This window comes from Puma concolor, chromosome F2, assembly GCF_028749965.1.
Source record: "Puma concolor isolate L17-30 chromosome F2, mPumCon1.1.hap2, whole genome shotgun sequence".
In the NCBI taxonomy this organism is placed as follows: domain Eukaryota; kingdom Metazoa; phylum Chordata; class Mammalia; order Carnivora; family Felidae; genus Puma; species Puma concolor.
The window spans coordinates 9,236,167-9,253,582 of record NC_141684.1 but is presented as its reverse complement, the minus strand read 5'-3'; the positions used below and the strand labels follow the sequence as shown (position 1 = coordinate 9,253,582).

The 17,416-nt window shown below is 50.7% G+C and overlaps 1 protein-coding gene across 1 annotated transcript in view; it reads left to right on the top strand.

Moving 5' to 3' along the window:
- TG (thyroglobulin) overlaps positions 1 to 17,416 on the top strand; it is a 254,316-nt gene that overhangs the window by 55,269 nt on the left and 181,631 nt on the right. Inside the window, exons 23-26 of the mRNA XM_086695581.1 lie at positions 5,140 to 5,256; positions 5,796 to 5,911; positions 9,347 to 9,455; positions 14,392 to 14,583. Of these exons, the coding sequence (XP_086551707.1) occupies positions 5,140 to 5,256; positions 5,796 to 5,911; positions 9,347 to 9,455; positions 14,392 to 14,583 (534 nt within the window). The remainder of the gene's footprint in view (positions 1 to 5,139; positions 5,257 to 5,795; positions 5,912 to 9,346; positions 9,456 to 14,391; positions 14,584 to 17,416) is intronic.

The window sequence follows — 17,416 nt, the reverse complement described above, 5'->3', positions numbered from 1 at the left end:
GGGGGGTCGGTGTGTTAGGGGTGACATGACAGGAAGAGGCAATAAATGTTTCAGGACAAGGAGGAGATTCAGGTTAATCAAGGAGCAGGTGGAGACAGCCTGTAAGTGCCTTTAATTCTGACCTAAGTCTTCAGGACCCTGCCCTACCTTTCCGTAGAGTCGCCTTCCTGCCTGGGGTCTGGCTTACCTTTGTAACCTTGACCAGGTGGAGCCGGTGCCGGTGGCCGGGGTCTCTCAGGTTTCCGTGTGAGGCGAGGGCCTGATGTGCACGGACTTACTACGTGCCAGGCCCCCTTGCGGAAATTTTAGACAGGCAGTCATGGGTGAACTTCACAGTGGGTCTGAGGGGTAGATATTATTATCCCCAATTATTTAGCTGAGGAAACAGAGGTGTGAATGTCTAAGCGACTTATTAGTCAGGATATAACATCCCTGGCACGCGAGCCAGAGTGTACCTGACCCCCAAACCCGTTCTTTCCATGACACTGATCTGCTTCTACCTGGATTTAGCTGCTTCCTCATTAAGCACACACCTGCACACATGCACACGCACACTTGTACACACGCCTCACAGGCGCACACTTGCACACGTAGCCTATCTGCTCTCTAAGGAAGTGGGTGCAGCGAATCACATACAACACTCGAGAAAATCCAAGAGGGACATTTTCATTTTCTTTTTTAATGTTTATTTTTTGGGAGAGTGAGTGAGAGAGAAAGAGAGGGATGGAGAGAGAATCTCAAGCAGGCTCCGCACTGTCAGTGCAGAGCCGGACGTGGGGCTCGAACTCACGAGCTGTGAGATCAGGACCTGAGCCGCAACCAGGAGTCGGACGCTTAACGGACTGCGCCACCCAGGTGTCCTGAGACATTTTCATTTTCTAACGCTCAGAACAATCATTTCCTTCTCTGGCAAAGCGCTAAAGATTCTCAAGGACTTGTGTGTCTGTGTGTGTGTGTGTGTGTGTGTGTGTGTGTGTGTGTCCCTGTGGATAAACTGCAAATCCAAGGAGAGTCTAATTATTTTTTCCAATATTCCTTTTCTTGGGCAAAAACTGCAATCAGGGGAGTTAAAGCTGGAAGGTGCCTTAGGCCACAAGGCAGGCCGATCTTACCTGCCCATCACAAATGAGGGAGAGGCGGGGAGAGCCGTTTGCTAGGCCCAGGCGACTCTGGGCCATCTGGGATTAGCACAGGAGTGCTTGCATTTTCACTCCCCTCCTCTTTGCTTCCCTGTCACCGCCTCAGCTGCCAGGATTGTAATCTGCATTTTGCAAAGCCTTAGATGCTTTGTTCAGCCCAGAGTACCCCCCCCCCCCCCAGAGCAGAAAGGACAGTGTCATCAGTAGCACCAGAAGCGTTAATGAGTAAGAGCTTAGCCTTGCCAGCTTCCATGATGCCTCCCCGAGGCTCTGGCTGATGAATAGCCTCCAGATTGGACCTTGGAGTCTCGGAGTCTCGGGCTTCTTATGCAAAGCTCAGAGGGAGTTTACTGCTCCCTCTCTGGATTTTCAGAAGGATTTCCATGTTAAGCTGGGTCCCCACTGGCATGTCAAAAGCCTCTTCTAGGAATCCAATCGGTTTGCTTTTGAGGGGAGCTTCCTCTTTGAGAGTGGAATTGCAGTCCTAATTTTGAGGCATTTATCTTCCAGAAAAAAAGCAAAGGGTATAGAGGTCAGCTGTATCCCTGGGGGAGACTGGTGGCCTTTCCACCCGCTTTGTGCGGGCCTGGGTTTCCCCCCATAGGGATTATACTGTCACCTCCCCTACCTTGTCCTCTTGCCCCAGGGTGGCCCCCCCACAGCCCTTTTTCTGCAATGCTTTGCAACAATTACTCCAAAAGGCAATTCTGGGGGCACCTGAGTGGCTCAGTCAGCTAAGTGTCCGACTTCGGCTCAGGTCATGATCTCTTGGTTCGTGGGTTTGAGCCCCACCCACATTGGGCTGTCTCCTGTCAACACAGCCCACTCTGGATCTCCTCTCTCCCTCCCTCTCTGCGGCGCTCTGTCTCTCTCTCTCAAGATTAAATAAACATTAAGAAGAATAAAAATAAAAGGCAATTCCGTTTATGCAATGCCCTTCACCACCTTTCAGTGGTTCTGCATTGCTCTCGGAGTAAAATAAAATTGCATACCTCACTCTCCTCTCCGGATTCTAGCCTCCTTTGGATAGTATAATATCATCGGATATTCAGATAATATCATCCTTTGGGGCTAGAGTGGTACCTTTTTGTTCTATTCCAGAGTGGCTGGTGCTTGTTGACAGAATGAATGAATTGCTGTTATTATCTGGGCCTGTTTGAAATTCCTTCCTAAATGTGATCAGGGAAGGGGACTCTCCTGCCACCAGAAGTCCTGTAGCCAGTTTCACAAGCCCTGGCACTTAGGCAGGTGTCCTTGTGGGGGGGGGGGGTGGGCGGGCAAAGGGACTTGTCACTTACTGAATTGTTATATACCAGGTTTTCCACATTCTTCTATTTAATCCCTACAACCACACAACCGGGCTCTCAGAGATTGAAATGTGCCCCAGGACACAGGGCCGATGAGGGGTGGTGGCGAAAGGACTTGGACGGGGGCTGACTCCAGAGCCAGCACTGCCTGCCTGGTCTCTTCCTGGCGGTCCCCTCCATCTTCTCTATACTGCCTGTGGCAAACCCTTTGTTTACCTACAGAGTTAGTGGTTTACTCTCTGACCTTGGCCCCTGGAAATATTGTAAGCTCCCCTTCCTTTAATTCTGGACCCAGTTTTCTAATTCTGCTTTTCGTTGACCCTCACCAAAGGTTCCATATCGCACGTCAGGTGCCCAGAGGTATCAGCTGCTGTTGGGGTGGTGTCGTCTCCATAGGGTTCTCTCCAGGTTTTCGGGCGTTGCGGTGGTCTTGGCAGTCATCTGTTCATCAACGCATCCACCCAATAAACAAGAAACTCATGTTTCTGTCACAGGCTCAGGTAGTAGGTGTTCACGTACTCCCAGAACATTGTCCTTGTCTTGGAAAGAGACAGACGCGTAGCCATGATCACATATAATGGCTCTCGTGTTGACCCTCTATGCTTTCCAAGACATTTGTAAATATCTGCTAAGTCAAAACTTGGCAGGTGGGAAATTGTACCAATAGAATGGCTAAAAATTTGCCAGCTAACTCCGTATTCTATGGAATTATTGGCAACTTCGTGCATGGATTGTTTCTGTTCTGTTTGGCAATGAGCTTCCTCACCGAATGCTCTAGCGTGAAGAGACCTTCATCCCTGAAGGGTCCCTTTTGTGGAAGCCAGCAGATTGTCTAACTGGAGTGCTAAAGTGACTGCGTTTTCAGCCTCTGGGAAGACTTCAGCTGGAAATTGAGAGACCCGTCAAATTTTGTTTAGTCTCCTGCAATGTCGGGAGTATCTGTCCGTGCCAGTTACACCTGAGGGACAAAGGGCTGAATATTGTGTGGTGTTTGCTGGACCGGAGCCTGCAGTCTCTACAAACAAGATAACCAAGGGGTGTAAACACAGACAAAAGAGAGAAAGAGAGGAGAGCAGAAGAGTTGACTACGGGCCAAGCACATGAACTTGGCAACTTGAGTGATCAACACGGAAGGACTACCTTGTAAAATCAGAATTATTTTCTGCATCAGAATTTGTGAAGGTTTAAAGCCTGCTGTGTCTCTTATATTAGCATCCCCTTCTCCCGACTTTATCCCAAAAGCAATAAACTTTTTTTTCCCTGCATTTATTACGAAAATGGAAAAAAGGTCGCTGGGTGGTCTTGAATTTATTGACGTGATAAAAACCCATCTAGACACAGGTCTGTTTTATAAAGCAACAGATAAGTAGGGGAATGGGTGTTCTTGTACGTTTAGAATTATGTCTGCAAAAAATTAATACTGGTCGACTTCGAGGCTTGGTTTCTGAGAGTTATTTGCAAAACGCTGACACCTCTGGGCATTTTTGGTTTTGGAAATGAGTCTCATTCCCGGAGAGTTATCTGCAGTGCTTTTTTGCTGGGTCAAGAATGAGTTCCGCGTCTCATCGCCTTGAGATCTTATATTTATTTCTTCTCCCCTGTTTAGCTCCAGGAGCACGTGACTGTGTCATTCCTAGTGGAGAATTCAGGCGTGTTGATGGTAGCTAGAAAAACCGATGCTAGTATGTTACTTAAACACCTACTATCATGAAAACGCCTGAGCCACGTGTCACGTCTTCAGATTTACATGAACCCGCATGTGCCTGTTTTATTTGTCTTTTAAAAGGTAACTTACCTCTGGGGCTCCTGGGTGGTTCAGTCGGTTGAGCGTCCGATTTCGGCTCAGGTCATGATCTCGCACTTCGTGGGTTCGAGCCCCGTGTCGGGCTCTGTGCTGAAAGCTCGGAGCCTGGAGCCTGCTTTGGATTCTGTGTCTCCCTCTCTTTCTGCCCCTAACCCACTCGTATTCTGTCTCTGTCTCTCTCAAAAATAAACAAACATTAAAAAAAAAAAAGATAACTTACCTCTTTCCAGAAAGAAGTAAACATTGTTTTCTGGAAGGAAAACTTTCAACAGCATAATTATAAGAAAATTTTCACTCAAAGATCAAGACACGAAAATATAAATTTAGATAGAAAAATCACCATCAGTGAGGAAAAAAAATGAGTGGTAAGGACTAGCATAATATTAAAATTTCTCCTTACCTCCTGACAATGAGGTTGCAAATGGAGACATGAAAATACATAGCTTTCTGCATCAGATATGAGGCAGCATGCTGGAACTATTTTATTTTATTTTTTTTTAATTTTTTTTTCAACGTTTTTTATTTTATTTTTTGGGACAGAGAGAGACAGAGCATGAACGGGGGAGGGGCAGAGAGAGAGGGAGACACAGAATCGGAAACAGGCTCCAGGCTCTGAGCCATCAGCCCAGAGCCTGACGCGGGGCTCGAACCCACGGACCGCGAGATCGTGACCTGGCTGAAGTCGGACGCTTAACCGACTGCACCACCCAGGCGCCCCTGGAACTATTTTAAAAGGGAATTCCTCTCCTAGGGACATTTGTGTGACCAAGCACTGTGAATGAGACAGACACATAGACGTGATTTCTTGGCCTGGCACTCTTCCTGGCTTCTCTGTAGAGAAGCCTTCTGCCTTTCAGAGTCCAATGTCATCATTCTGCTTTTCTTTCAGTGATGCAGAAATTTGAGAAGGCTCCAGACTCTAAGGTGACCTTCCGTGCGGATGTCACTGTGGCGGGCAGGTCCAGAGTCCCTGGTTCTGGGTCTCCACTGACACAATGCTTGACAGGTAAGGGGTGCTGGGGAGCCGGGCGTGTGGGAAAATACTCTGTGCTGACCTGGGAAAGACAAATCAAATAAAACCACTGAAACCGTAATGAGAAAATACACTTTCTCAAAACATTTGGTAAATGGGTCGATTCCCCAAGTGTATATTCAATTCATAGTTTCACCTCAGAGTTCATAATGCATATACTACGTACTGAGAACATTGCTGTGCTAAATGTAAGGGAGCAGAAATGATGGACATCGGTTCCTTGTAGAGTTATTTGTCTGTCTGTACCAATGTCATGGCCAGCAAAGGGTGATAACAGCAATGATATTTATCGAGCATGTATGTTTACAAGGATTATCTCATAACCCTACAGTCTCTGAAGGTCATTGAAATCCATGTTACGGATGAGTGTGTGTGTGTGTGTGTGTGTGTGTGTGTGTGTGTGTGTGTGTGTTTGGGTGTGTTGGGGGCAGTGGGGGGGGGTGTATGTGTCCACCTGCCCTCAGCATCACCTGAGAGAGACAGGCACACTGACTGTCCCATGGTGCTTGCAGACTGTGCGCTGGATGAAGCCTGCAGCCTCCTTGCAGTGTCCACAGCGGGATCAGAAGTCTTGTGTGATTTCTATGCTTGGACAAATAACCACATGGCCTGCACAGCGTCTGCTCAGGTGAGGCATGGCAGCTGTGTGGGGGTTCTGCGTCTCGCCCTTTCTGTGTCAGACATGCTCTGATTGAGTGGACACCAGGCTGGTCAGGTGGTGGAATGAGACTGTCAGCAGCCGACCCCGTGTTGCGTCCATTTCTTCAAAGTGATGAGACTTGGGAAAAATACCCCAGTGGACCAGTGATGGCTCAGGATGAAGCTGTCCCGAGGAGTGTCCGTCGAGCAGAATCGTTTCCTAACAAATGGGTCAGAGGGATTGTCAATGAGCACTCCCTTCTGTTACCCACTGGCAGCTTGGGCACTGGGCGTGAAGGGACGTTGTCCAGAGCCCTAAGTCCCATCTGTCTCTCTGAGTCCCGGACCCCAGCATTCCTTTCCATTGTAGAAGTAAAATATGATTATAGCTTAAGAAAGAAAAATGTTAAATATTAGTTAGAACCGCATGAAATTGCTGTGTCTGTAGGTCAAAGCTGGCAATTTCACCGTCACTGTGAATTAGGACCGAAGGGTACGCTAGCTCCGAACCACATGCAAATCTCCATTTTTACTGTCCAGTTTTTCATGGAAACTTCCATAAAATTTCTATATGTTTATGAGCATCTTGTTGTGTTTGCTTACGTGTTAATATCTTACACTACATCTTCTTTTCTACCTTGGTTTTCTCACATAATGTTTAACTTTCTCCATCTTTAAAATGAACCTTGTTCTTTTTAATGGCAGCCTACCAGTCCATTCTGTGGATGCACATAATTCATTTCACATTTTTAAAGGGCATGTCGATTTGTTAGCAGTTCTGTGACATCACTGACACGGGTGGATTGCCTGCCCTTAGCACATGCACCTGTGCAGGTGTGTGAGTGTGTGTTCATAAGCAACATCGCAGGAAGGGGCTTGGAAGGTGGGCCCCTGAATTTTAGGATTCCAGCCAGGTCTATATCTGCAGGATCTAGAGAGGAGGCAGGGAGGGGTCTTAGACTGAATCCCAAACCTTGTCCGTTTGGGGCTGTCAGACCACGTGCACGTTCCTCACCTCAAACTCTTCATCTATAACATGGAGGCTTGACCTCGCAGGCTTCTGGTGAGGATTCGAGAAGTTAACACAAAACACACAGCAGTGGAGGCAATGTTAAATCCCTTGAGTTTAAAGGTCAAAGCATGTTGGGGAGGATGGCCGTGCCTTTATTAGTTTTTTCACTACCATGGCCCAGACCTGCCTTCAGATGTATCAGGGGGACATGGGGGCCGGTGGGCGGGGAGGGAGGATAGGCTGGGACACTGGTGATAGTCGGCCAGGACCCGCTGGCATTAACGCTGTGGGACAGTACAGACTGGCTGCATTTAATTGCTGTCTGGGGCTTCCAAGTGCTGTCCCCTCACCTTGGCTGGTCCGAGTCAAAGTGACCCTACTAATGGGACACCTCTGTCCACACCTCCCAGAGACGCTTGGTGGTCGAGGGGCCTGAGGTCACAGTCAGTGATGGCGCTCTCTGGGCAGCTAGCTGCCAGGTCCCTGGGCATCTCTGATCTAAGGAAATTCTACTCCTCTCTCCCTCAGGGATCAGACCCGGCATGCAGAATTATTAGTGATAGCAAAAGATAGCTGATAGCATCTATTGAGTGCTTACTAAGCACCTCGCATTCCTCTGAGCCAGAGTAGGAGAGTGTCAGTCGTTGGATCCTCCGATGCCCTGACAAGTATAGATTTTAGTCAATAAGAAATAAAACACTTCCTCATTAAAAAATAAAACTAACAAAGCCAAAAAGGAATGCACTCTCCCCCCAACTCCTTAGCCCACGAGAGACAGCCTCTCGCAGGAAGTGTTATTAGGAGGTGGCCCTGGAGCTTGGCTGCCCGGGTTTGGGTCCCAGCCCCACTGCTGACTTCCTGCCCTTCACCCCTTGTTTCCTCGGAGCCCTCACCTATGATGCAGGGTGGTAATGGCACCTCAGTTATCGCGAGGATTGAGTAAAGTCCTACGTGGAGAAGCTCACACAACAGTTTCTGCCGCAGAGTAAGAGCTCAGTGACTGTAATAGCTGTCACCACCGCTGTTAGTATTGTTAACAGGCAGGCAAGAAATGCCATCTCAGCCGTTCCAGGCTCCCCTGCAGGGCCCCCCGGGGCTCTCGGTGCTGTCCCGAGACACGGGGTCAGGTGTCTTCATTGATGGGGAGTGACCTGGCCGGTCTATGCTGCCCAGTGTTGCAGCCACAGGGCCAGGCTCCTCGGAGCCTTGTGTCTGGGTTGGGTGTGGGGTGTGCAAGGGACCCTTTATCAAGGCAGGAGCCTCTTGTTTGGGTCTAGGCTGCAGGTGTATCATCCAGCTCACACTCGCCCCACCGCCTCCAGGGGTGGGGGGCCCTGCAGTCTGGGACCTGCCACCCACACCCTTCTCAGGAGTGCAGGGCCCTTTCCCTCTCGGGGACCCTGCCCCCCTCCCCAGGTCATCATCCCTCCACCGCACAGCCAGGCAACTCAGGCAACTCTGAGAGGGGGGCAGAACCCTGGGAAAAAAACCACAAATTGATGAAAACAGATTTATCCTGCCACCCCCACCCCCCCCCCCCCCCAGCCCCAGCAGAAGTTCTGGAAACAGGCAGAAAGAGGGATCCGAGATTAGCGAGAATGGCAAGGCGTTTGGACGTCTGACCTCATTTCCAAGCTTACAGACTTTCCCTTGATCCTCACTGGACGTGAGCTGTGCCCATAAGGATGCTTCTGCGTCTGTCCTCTCCCGCCACTCTGCCTCTCGAGATTGACAGTCTCCAAGAACCACAGGCTCTAGTCCTCAAAACACCACAGAATTCTATTATTTATTTATTTATTTATTTATAACGTTTATTTATTTTTGAGTAGAGGGAGACAGAGCACAAGTGGGGGAGGGGCAGACAGAGAAGGAGACACAGAATCGGAAGCAGGCTCCAGGTTCCGAGCTGTCCCCACAGAGCCCCACACGGGGCTCGAACTCCCAGACCGTGAGATCATGACCTGAGCTGAAGTCGGAGGCTTAACCGACAGAGCCACCAGGAGCCCCAAAACACCACAGAATTCTTTGTCGTCACTTCCGCCTCTTACTTTGCTTAAAAGCCCCTTCTTTTATTTCCAACTGATGAACTCTTACTCATACGTCAGTACCCCACCCAGATTCACTTTTGTTCTGGGAAAGTTTTCAAGCTCTCCTTTCTCAGGAGAATTACTGGTTCCCGCTTCTGTAATCACCTCCTCTTGACTTACATGTGTCTTTGCAGCTAACACTCTGGGCCGGAATTTTCTGCTTCCGCGTCGGTGTGCTCCAATAGACAGGGAGAGACTAACGGGCAGGAATCTTCTATTTTTACCTTTGCAGCCCCAGCGCCTAGCCACGGTCAGAGTTTGGTGAATGTTTGTGGAACTGCAGTGACCATCTCTGGATAATAATGCATCCTCTTTCCATCTCCAGCATCAAGACACCCTGGGGAACTCAGAGGCCACCGGCTTCGGGAGTCTTAGGTGCCAGGTGACAGTGAGGAACGGGACTCCGGACTCTCCGGCTGTGTATTTGAAAAAGGGTAGGTTGGCTGAGCTAGATGGTTTGGGGCCTCGGGGGTTTAACTTGACACTCGTGTTTAGAGCTGCTTCCTGGCAGGGCGAGTTCAGGGAGGGGACCACACTGTCGGGACGGGGAGGCTTCCTCCATAGGTGAGGAACTAAGTGACAGAGCAGACACAAGGGGTGTCGATGAGTGGGGAGCATCCCCAGCAGGGGTGTGGACTCCAAGCTCCCTGCAGCTGCCTCTCTCACGCCTTCCCTTCCCGTTGGTCTCCACCCTCCCCAGAAGTTACCAGACCTCACAAGGGTCCAAAACCTCCAAGGACTGTCTCCCTCACCAACCGGGGCCTCCTAGAGCTGCAGCACGCTTGCATATTACCTGGGGGGTTCATAAAAATGCAGATGCTGAGTCAGTAATTTTGCCTTTCAAATAAGCTCTCGGGGAGGCCTGGTCCCCCGGCCTCAAGTTGAGTAGCAAGGGCATATCCTCGCAGTTTACAGCTCACTTCCCTAGACTTGTTACATCCACCTTCATAGAAATTCTTCAAGGAAAGCGAAACAGGGATCATAGCCCCTGTTTTACAGATGAGGAGACTGAGGCTCAGAGAGATTAAAAGAGTTTCACAAGGTCTTACTGTTAATCAGTTGGGGAAGTGGGTGAGAACCCAAGTGTGTCTGAATTCCCCTACGTGGCTTCACAGAGCGGGGACAGGGAAGCCCGCCCTCTTCTGCCCTGTCCTGCTCACCTCCATCAGGGCCAAGAGAGGTTGGGAGCCCTGGGCCACAGCTAGGCTCCCCATGAGCTGCGGCACATGGCTGGTCCCTGCTCCCCGGGCCCTCCCTCACTCGGTTAAGGGTGAGGGCGCTGGAGCCCGCCTGCCTGGGCTGACCCCACTCTGCCACCTACTAGCTGTGGCCAAGGTCCTTGACGTTCTGGGCCTCCAGTTCTCCACTGGCAGAGTAGGAGTCACAAGTGAAGCGAGGAGATTGGAAGGTTGGGGTGAGGTGACCTGTGCCGTTAGAGCATGGTCCATAGCAGGTGCAGATTTCTCAGACCGACTTTGTTCTTGCTGACACGTTTCCTGATGACCCGAGGTAAGGGCACAAACCAGAAGGCGGCCCAGGGGGCCTGACTGAGGATCTGGGGGGTGGACTGGGGAGTGGCAGGCATGCCATTCTCGCAGATCCGTAGCTCAGGTGGCCTGGCTCCCAGCAGCTTCAGACTTGTGCAACGTGGAGACGATGCCACAGTCCAGACCCAAGGCCTCGGCTGGCCTCGCACGGTCTGCAGCCCATGGCAGAGACAAGTGCGTGTGGCTTTTTGCCTCTGGCGCTTCCTTCGCCTAATGCCTCCATCCTGTCTTAGGGGAGGGCTCCCTGGGAGAGTGGAGTTCAGCAGAGCTGAGATTTCTCTCATCTGTGGCCAGGGGGGACTAGAGTTCCTGCCCCAGGGTTTCTTCCAATTATTTTTTTATCCATTACAAAACATAACAGCACATAGAGACTTTATTTTTGTCTAAGAAGGACAACCAAAATAAAACAAGTAACCCCTCCCCAAAATGTTCTTTAAAACCAACCCTTGGAGTTTCATCGCATTTTTTTTTAATGTGATTGTATTTCTTTCTAAGTGTTTGTTCTTATTTTTTGTCTCCTCATCTCTGATTGCAAGGGAAACGGAGACTCTTTCTTGTTGCCAAACTAAATCAGTGTGTTTCTTGCTTTTTTTGTTTTGTTTTGTTTTACTTTTTTTATGTTTTTTTTTTTTTTTTTGAGAGAGAGACACAGAGCATGAGTGGGGGAGGGGCAGAGAGAGAGGGAGACACAGAATCTGAAACAGGCTCCAGGCCCTGAGCCGTCAGCACAGAGCCCAACGTGGGGCTCGAACTCACAAACCACGAGATCATGACCTGAGCCGAAGTCGGACGTTTAACCGACTGAGCCACCCAGGAGCCCCCTACTTTTTTTTTTTTTTTTTGAAGCAGGAAATGCACAGACACAGACGTTCTGCTTCCTAGGAGAGCAAACACAGAAGGGATGTTCAGATTCCTGCCTCCTCACCTGATCAGGAACCACTTCTTTAGTTTGCGTGCCATAAAGGGCGTAAGATGTCACAGCTGAGGAGGGATATACGTGGCTTTTGAAAGCCTCCCGTGTCAGTGGTGCTTAGTAGGTAGGCAAGCACATCCATTCACACACCTGACCCTAAGCGACCTGGAAGACAGGACACCTTGGTCCATCTCCCAGTACCATTCTGTCTCCGTGCACCTAAAAGCTGTGGCTGGGAACGTGGAGGAGAAGCCATGTGATCTTTCAGAATCAAAGGAAGACAGTGCTCAGAGGTTCCTTCTAGACGGCCTAGCCCAACCCCCTAGTTTCACAGAAGAGGTCTAGAAAGAGGAAGCACCTTGCCCCTGCATCAGGGTGGAACCTGGGACTTCAGGGCATAACCGCTTCCAGCTCTGAGATTTCCCCCAGACCTGCTCTGTTGTCTAGGACTCGACCTCGTGTGGACCAGCTCGGCACTGGCACTTTTCGTAAATATTTACTGAGGCGGGATATGCACTTTGGCAGGCACTGTGGATGCAGCTGTGAACAAAACAGACAGAATGACTGGTGAAGGAATCGATCCAGCAATAAGATCATTTCCGAGGGTTCTAAGCGCTTTCGTGAAAATAAAACAGGGCATTGGGTCAAGACAGACACGGACATGGGCTACTAAGGCGGTCAGGTTCACGGAGACAGGAAGTAGAACAGTGGTTACGAGGGACGGGGGAGGGGATGGACGGTCAGTGTTGGATGGGTGCAGAGTTTCATTTTGGGCTGAGGCAAAATAATAGAGACGGATGGGAGTGATGATTGCACAACAGTGTGAAGGTACTAATGCCATCAAAGTATCCACTTAAGATGGTTACAATGGTCAATCTTATGTGACATGTATTTTATGACAACTTAAAAAGGAAATGAAAGAAAAACGTTAATTGCTAGAGGCTGGCCAGGGAAGGAGCCTCGGAGGAGAGGACGTTGGAACTGAGACCTGAGGCAGAAGAAAGAAGAGGCACTTACATGAAGACCTCAGGGCAGGAGGTCCCCGGTGCCGGGCAATATGGCGGATACCGGGGGTGGGGCTGAGAGATAGCCCTACAGTCCAGGGCTGCGGTCCCATGGAGCTTTCTTCAGTGATGAGCATGTTCTATAAACCCTTGCTGTCCAAAATGGCCACACGTGGCCACCAGCACTTGGAATGTGGCTACTGCAACATGAATTTTGGAGAACTGAAACAGACATTTAAATAGTCACGTATGGCCAGCGACTATAGGGTTGGCCAGCAGGGAATGGCTCTGGGGAGTCTCAAGCTGGTTACGGAAGCAGACACTGTCTCGAGTAGCTTAAATACGGGGTGAAGGATGACGGAGATGATGGAGATGAAGGAAGCTTAAATACGAGGTGAAGGATGAAGGAGATCCTTGAGATCTAGGGAGGGAGAAACGAATTCTAACTGTAAAAATCAGGGAGACGGGGCCTTGAAATGAAGCTGAGTTTTGGTGACAAGGATGGGCTTTTCAGGCTCAGCCAGTGAGAGGGCGGTCAGGCAGAAGGGGCGGAGTGAAGCAATGTGAGGGGGCAGAAGATGTGGCCTTCTGGAGACCTGGAAAATGCTGAGCATCAGCCAAGTGGCAGACCCATTGCTCAACCCGTTTATGTACGGTCTATCTTTTTATCCCCTCAACATCCAGGAGGATGACACACTGTCATCCCCATTGTACAGAAGGGGAAGCTGAGGCTCTGAGGTGCCACAAGGATTTGCACCCAAATCTGTCTCATTCCAAGGCTTGTGCTCCTGGGTTCCTCGCTCTAAGCCTCTCCACTACTTCCGGGGGCCTGAGTCGGTTAAGTCCTGGTGAACGGCAGGGTGGAGGGGAGGTCAGGATGGGGAAGGCCTTCCGTCTGCCACCCACCAGCTGTGTAAACCCAGGCAGGACCGTTCACTCGTTCAGGCTCTCTTGCCTCACATGTGAAAGGGACATAATAATAGGATAGACATTTTGGCCGTAGATCTATATATATCCCTCCCTGAAAAATCTCGTCTTTGCACAATGATGCTCTCAAAATAGCAGGGCTTATGGGAAAACTAGAGTGAGGGACAAGCAAAACCCAAACCTTGCCATTTTTAACTGAGGACTGACAGAAGCTATCACAATCCTATTTAAAATGCTAGCACAATTTTTAAAAAGACATCGAATCCATCGCAGAGCGACGCCTCAGTAAATGCTAAAAGAGCCACGTAGCTTGATGTGGGAGGGAGGAGGGAAGGGGGGGAGTCTGCCGAGTTAGGGAGGGGAAAATTGGAATTGTCGCTTTGGAGGCAGAGACGGTGGCCAGAGGAAGAACGTTGGCCAGTAGGCGCTGTGTACCCTACCGTGTTTCTTGCAGCCGCGCTCCGCTGTGTTTGCGTGTGCTGTGTGCACCTGCCGTTTGACGTGCCGGGAAAACCGTAGATCGACCGATGTGACTCCAGCGTCACAGCTTCTCGCCCGGCCCGCGTTGGAAGCACAGAAGCGCGTGTGGTAGCGGGCAGGGCACGCTGAACCTCACCCGTAGGGCAGTGAAGACGAAGTGAGGTCGCGTAGGCAAATCACGTGTCACGGTGTCTGTGTGCACAGTTGGAGCTCAATAAATGTTTGCTGGTAATGGTAGAAACAATAACAGGTGTCACTTCTCCACGCATCCCCTCTAGCACTTCAAAGATGTGAGGGGCGTCTGTCCAGGTCTGCTGGGCGCCCCCTCCTTCACGCATGGGAAATCCAGAAGTTTCGCGGCGCAGAGAGCGTCGTATCTTGGACTCGATGCTGCCCCTGGCCCAAACGGAGGGTCCGTTGTCACGTGACCCGTAAACTGTGGCAGACTCCGAACTGTTTTCAGATCTTTAAAAAAAACTTTTCTCTGCCTTTTCCCCAGGCCAAGAATTCACCACAACAAGCCGGAAGAGCTTCAAGCCAACGGGCTTCCAAAACGCGCTCTCTGGAACGTACGGGGCCGTCGTGTTCTCAGCCTCCGGAGCCGATCTGACCGGGGCTCATCTCTTCTGTCTTCTGGCGTGCGACCGTGATTCGTGCTGTGATGGCTTCATCCTTGCGCAGGTCCAAGGAGGTAACTAATGTGGCAGTGAGGACGGGGGCCCTCCGGTGCCAGGACCCGTGGTCTGACAGGAATAAGCAGGGTCGCGGAAGCCAGGATATACAACTTGGAGACGGCGTGGGGAGTCACAGCACGAGGTGACCGCTTAGCTTAGGCAGACCCGCGGGCTTCAGTAGAGGTGGTTTTGATTCTAAGAAGAATTGTAAGCCTTTGAAAGTATTTTTTTTTAATTAAAAACAATGTTTTTTTGAGAGAGAGTGTGAGTGGGGGAGGGACAGAGAGAGAGAGAGAGAGAGAGAGGGAGACGCTCTGAATCCTAAGCAGGCTCCAGGCTCTGAGCTGTCAGCACAGAGCCCGATGCGGGGCTCGAACCCATGAGCTGTGAGATCATGACCTGAGTTGAAGTCGGACGCTTCACAAACTGAGCCACCCAGGTGGCCCGCTAATGACAGTGTGAAGGAAAGGAATGCCATGATCAGATACGAATTTTGACACTTTGTCTTGAGAAGGTGATAGATGGGGAGTTGGAGTAGATGTGGAGTTCAGTGAGGAGTTACACCCTGCCGTCCAGGTGAGAGGGGGTAGCTTGGGCTGAGGGGACAGCAGTGGAGATGAAGAAAAGGGGACAGATTCAAGGTATCAATAGCAGACAAACCGACAGGACTTTGGACATGAGTATTGAGGACCATTCTTGGCTCTCCAACTTGTTCACCTAGATAGCTTGCTTGTGTAGTGAATGATGGGAGATGTTGGGTTTGGTAACGGGAGACAGAGATTTGGGAAGGTCATGAACCCATTTACACTGTGCTAAGTCTGAGACGCCTTTAAGACAGTCACAAGGTGGGACTGAGCTTTTGGGGACGAAGATCCAAAGCTCAGAGGGGGAGTCGGGGCGGGAGATGGAAAGGCGTGCGTTCCCGGTGTCGAGGAGGTATCAGAACCGTGGGTATGGGTGGGATTTCCTTGGAGGCGGGCCCGGGGTGAGAAGATCAAGGGTGATGGGGGCCGACCCCTGGTGAACACCTACATGATGGGGAGAACCTTCGAAGAAGACGGAGAACTAGCGGCCAGACAGCAGGGAAGAGACCCGGGAGGGTGGTGCCTCACGGAAGCCGTGGTGCAGAGGGGTGACACGTGGAGGAATTTTGTCAACAGACTTGAATGCTGCCTGGGGTTCAAACAGGGTGTTTGCTGAAAACGCTGAGGCTAGCTCCCTGCGGTCTGCGGGGGCCGAATGAGAAAGTGTTGCAGTGGTAGGGCAGGAGCCTGGACTGGACCAAGTTAGAGTCTAAAATTCCTTTTAGGCCTGATGCTCTGTGATTATATGACGTGCATTCGTGTTAGTGTTTAGGTAAGCAAAAGTATATGCAGAGAGAGAGAGATTAAACCCACACAGACACGTGTAAGCATGGACATGTGTGTCAGCGTGTGTGTGTGGGAAACACTGCGGTTCAAATCAAGGATGCCTTCTGCCTTCTTTTCTGAGGATACCGCAATTTCCCCAGATGCTCCATTACTCACCAAACCATATGGTTTTTCGAGTTGGAAGGTTCGTTTCGCTTTCCTTAGAATCCTATATGGAAGAATTATTGTGTTCCATGGAACAGTGAGCCCACAAAATCCTTTTTTCCATGACATTTCTGGCTAGCAGCTCGCTTGCTTTTTCCTCCAAGCGTAACCTGTGATCCGTGATTTATGCCCAGCTGACCGACCACCTCACAGCGCCGCGAGTTAAGCTCTCCTCGAGACACACATAAAACATCAAGGCAGATGTTTTCCCCAGTCTCGCCCGACGGGCAGATTTGGAGCTTTAAATTATGAAAGTGCTGGCTGGGTCTGCCGATGGCCGGGAACAGAATCCTGCTACCGCGGTCTGGAAAGTCATTTAACTTTCTGGTGGATTCCCCCCTTCCCCCTGCCTCAGTGGCTTTGTTTCCACTGACTAGTAAGGACAATTCATGAGGCTTCTGTACCTACGTGTCAGTGGGGGCTTCTTGGAAGCGGGGCTCAGAGGGCCTCGCGCGGCTCGTGGTACACGGGCGTGTACCCGAAGCGGGCAGTGTGTGACCAGCAAAAGGGACTTCCAGTCTCTAGCTGGCACCCATGTCTCAGACACACGGAGATCTCGTTGACACTTTAGCACTAAAGGACAAAGCTGTGTGGGTTTCGCTTTCCAAGGTCTGGAGCAGAAGGAAAAATCTACCCGCCTCTTGTTTAATCCCATCAGTCTGCGTCTTGGCTTGTGAGAGGATGACCCCGGTGCTCAGACTTCCTCTGGGCCCTCAGCGGGCTCCTCCCGGCCCCCACTGAGGTCCCAGGCCCTCGCTGCCGGCTGGCTATTCCTCAGTAGCTAGCAAAACCAGTCCCCTTTCCCATGCCTCTGCTTCCTCATCCGTGGAATGAACTGGGCTCACGAGGCGAGGGATTCTAGAATCCATCCGGGCACCAGAATCACCTGCGGTGTTGGTTACAGATGCTAATTCCCAAATGTCACCGCCTCCCACCCCTCCAAGACCTACAACCTACCCACCCACCTACAGAGTCAGAAACCCTGTGGTTGGTGCTGAGGAACGAGCATTTTCAGAACTCTTCCTGTGCTGTCGATCGGATCGGTCGAAGCCCCCTGGTTTGAGAGCCACCAGTCAGAGGGCCTCGAAGGTGGTGTTTTACACAGAGGCGCCCTGCTGTTCTTGCTGCTGCTGATTTTTTGGCAAGTGCAGGTTAAAAGTGGCCAGTGGGGGGGTGGGGGGGGGAGGACAGGACGTCAGATTCATAAGGCAGGCGTCTGCGGCATCTACTTTGGGGAAATTTGGTGACAGATGAGTTAGAAATGCTATCTGGCTTT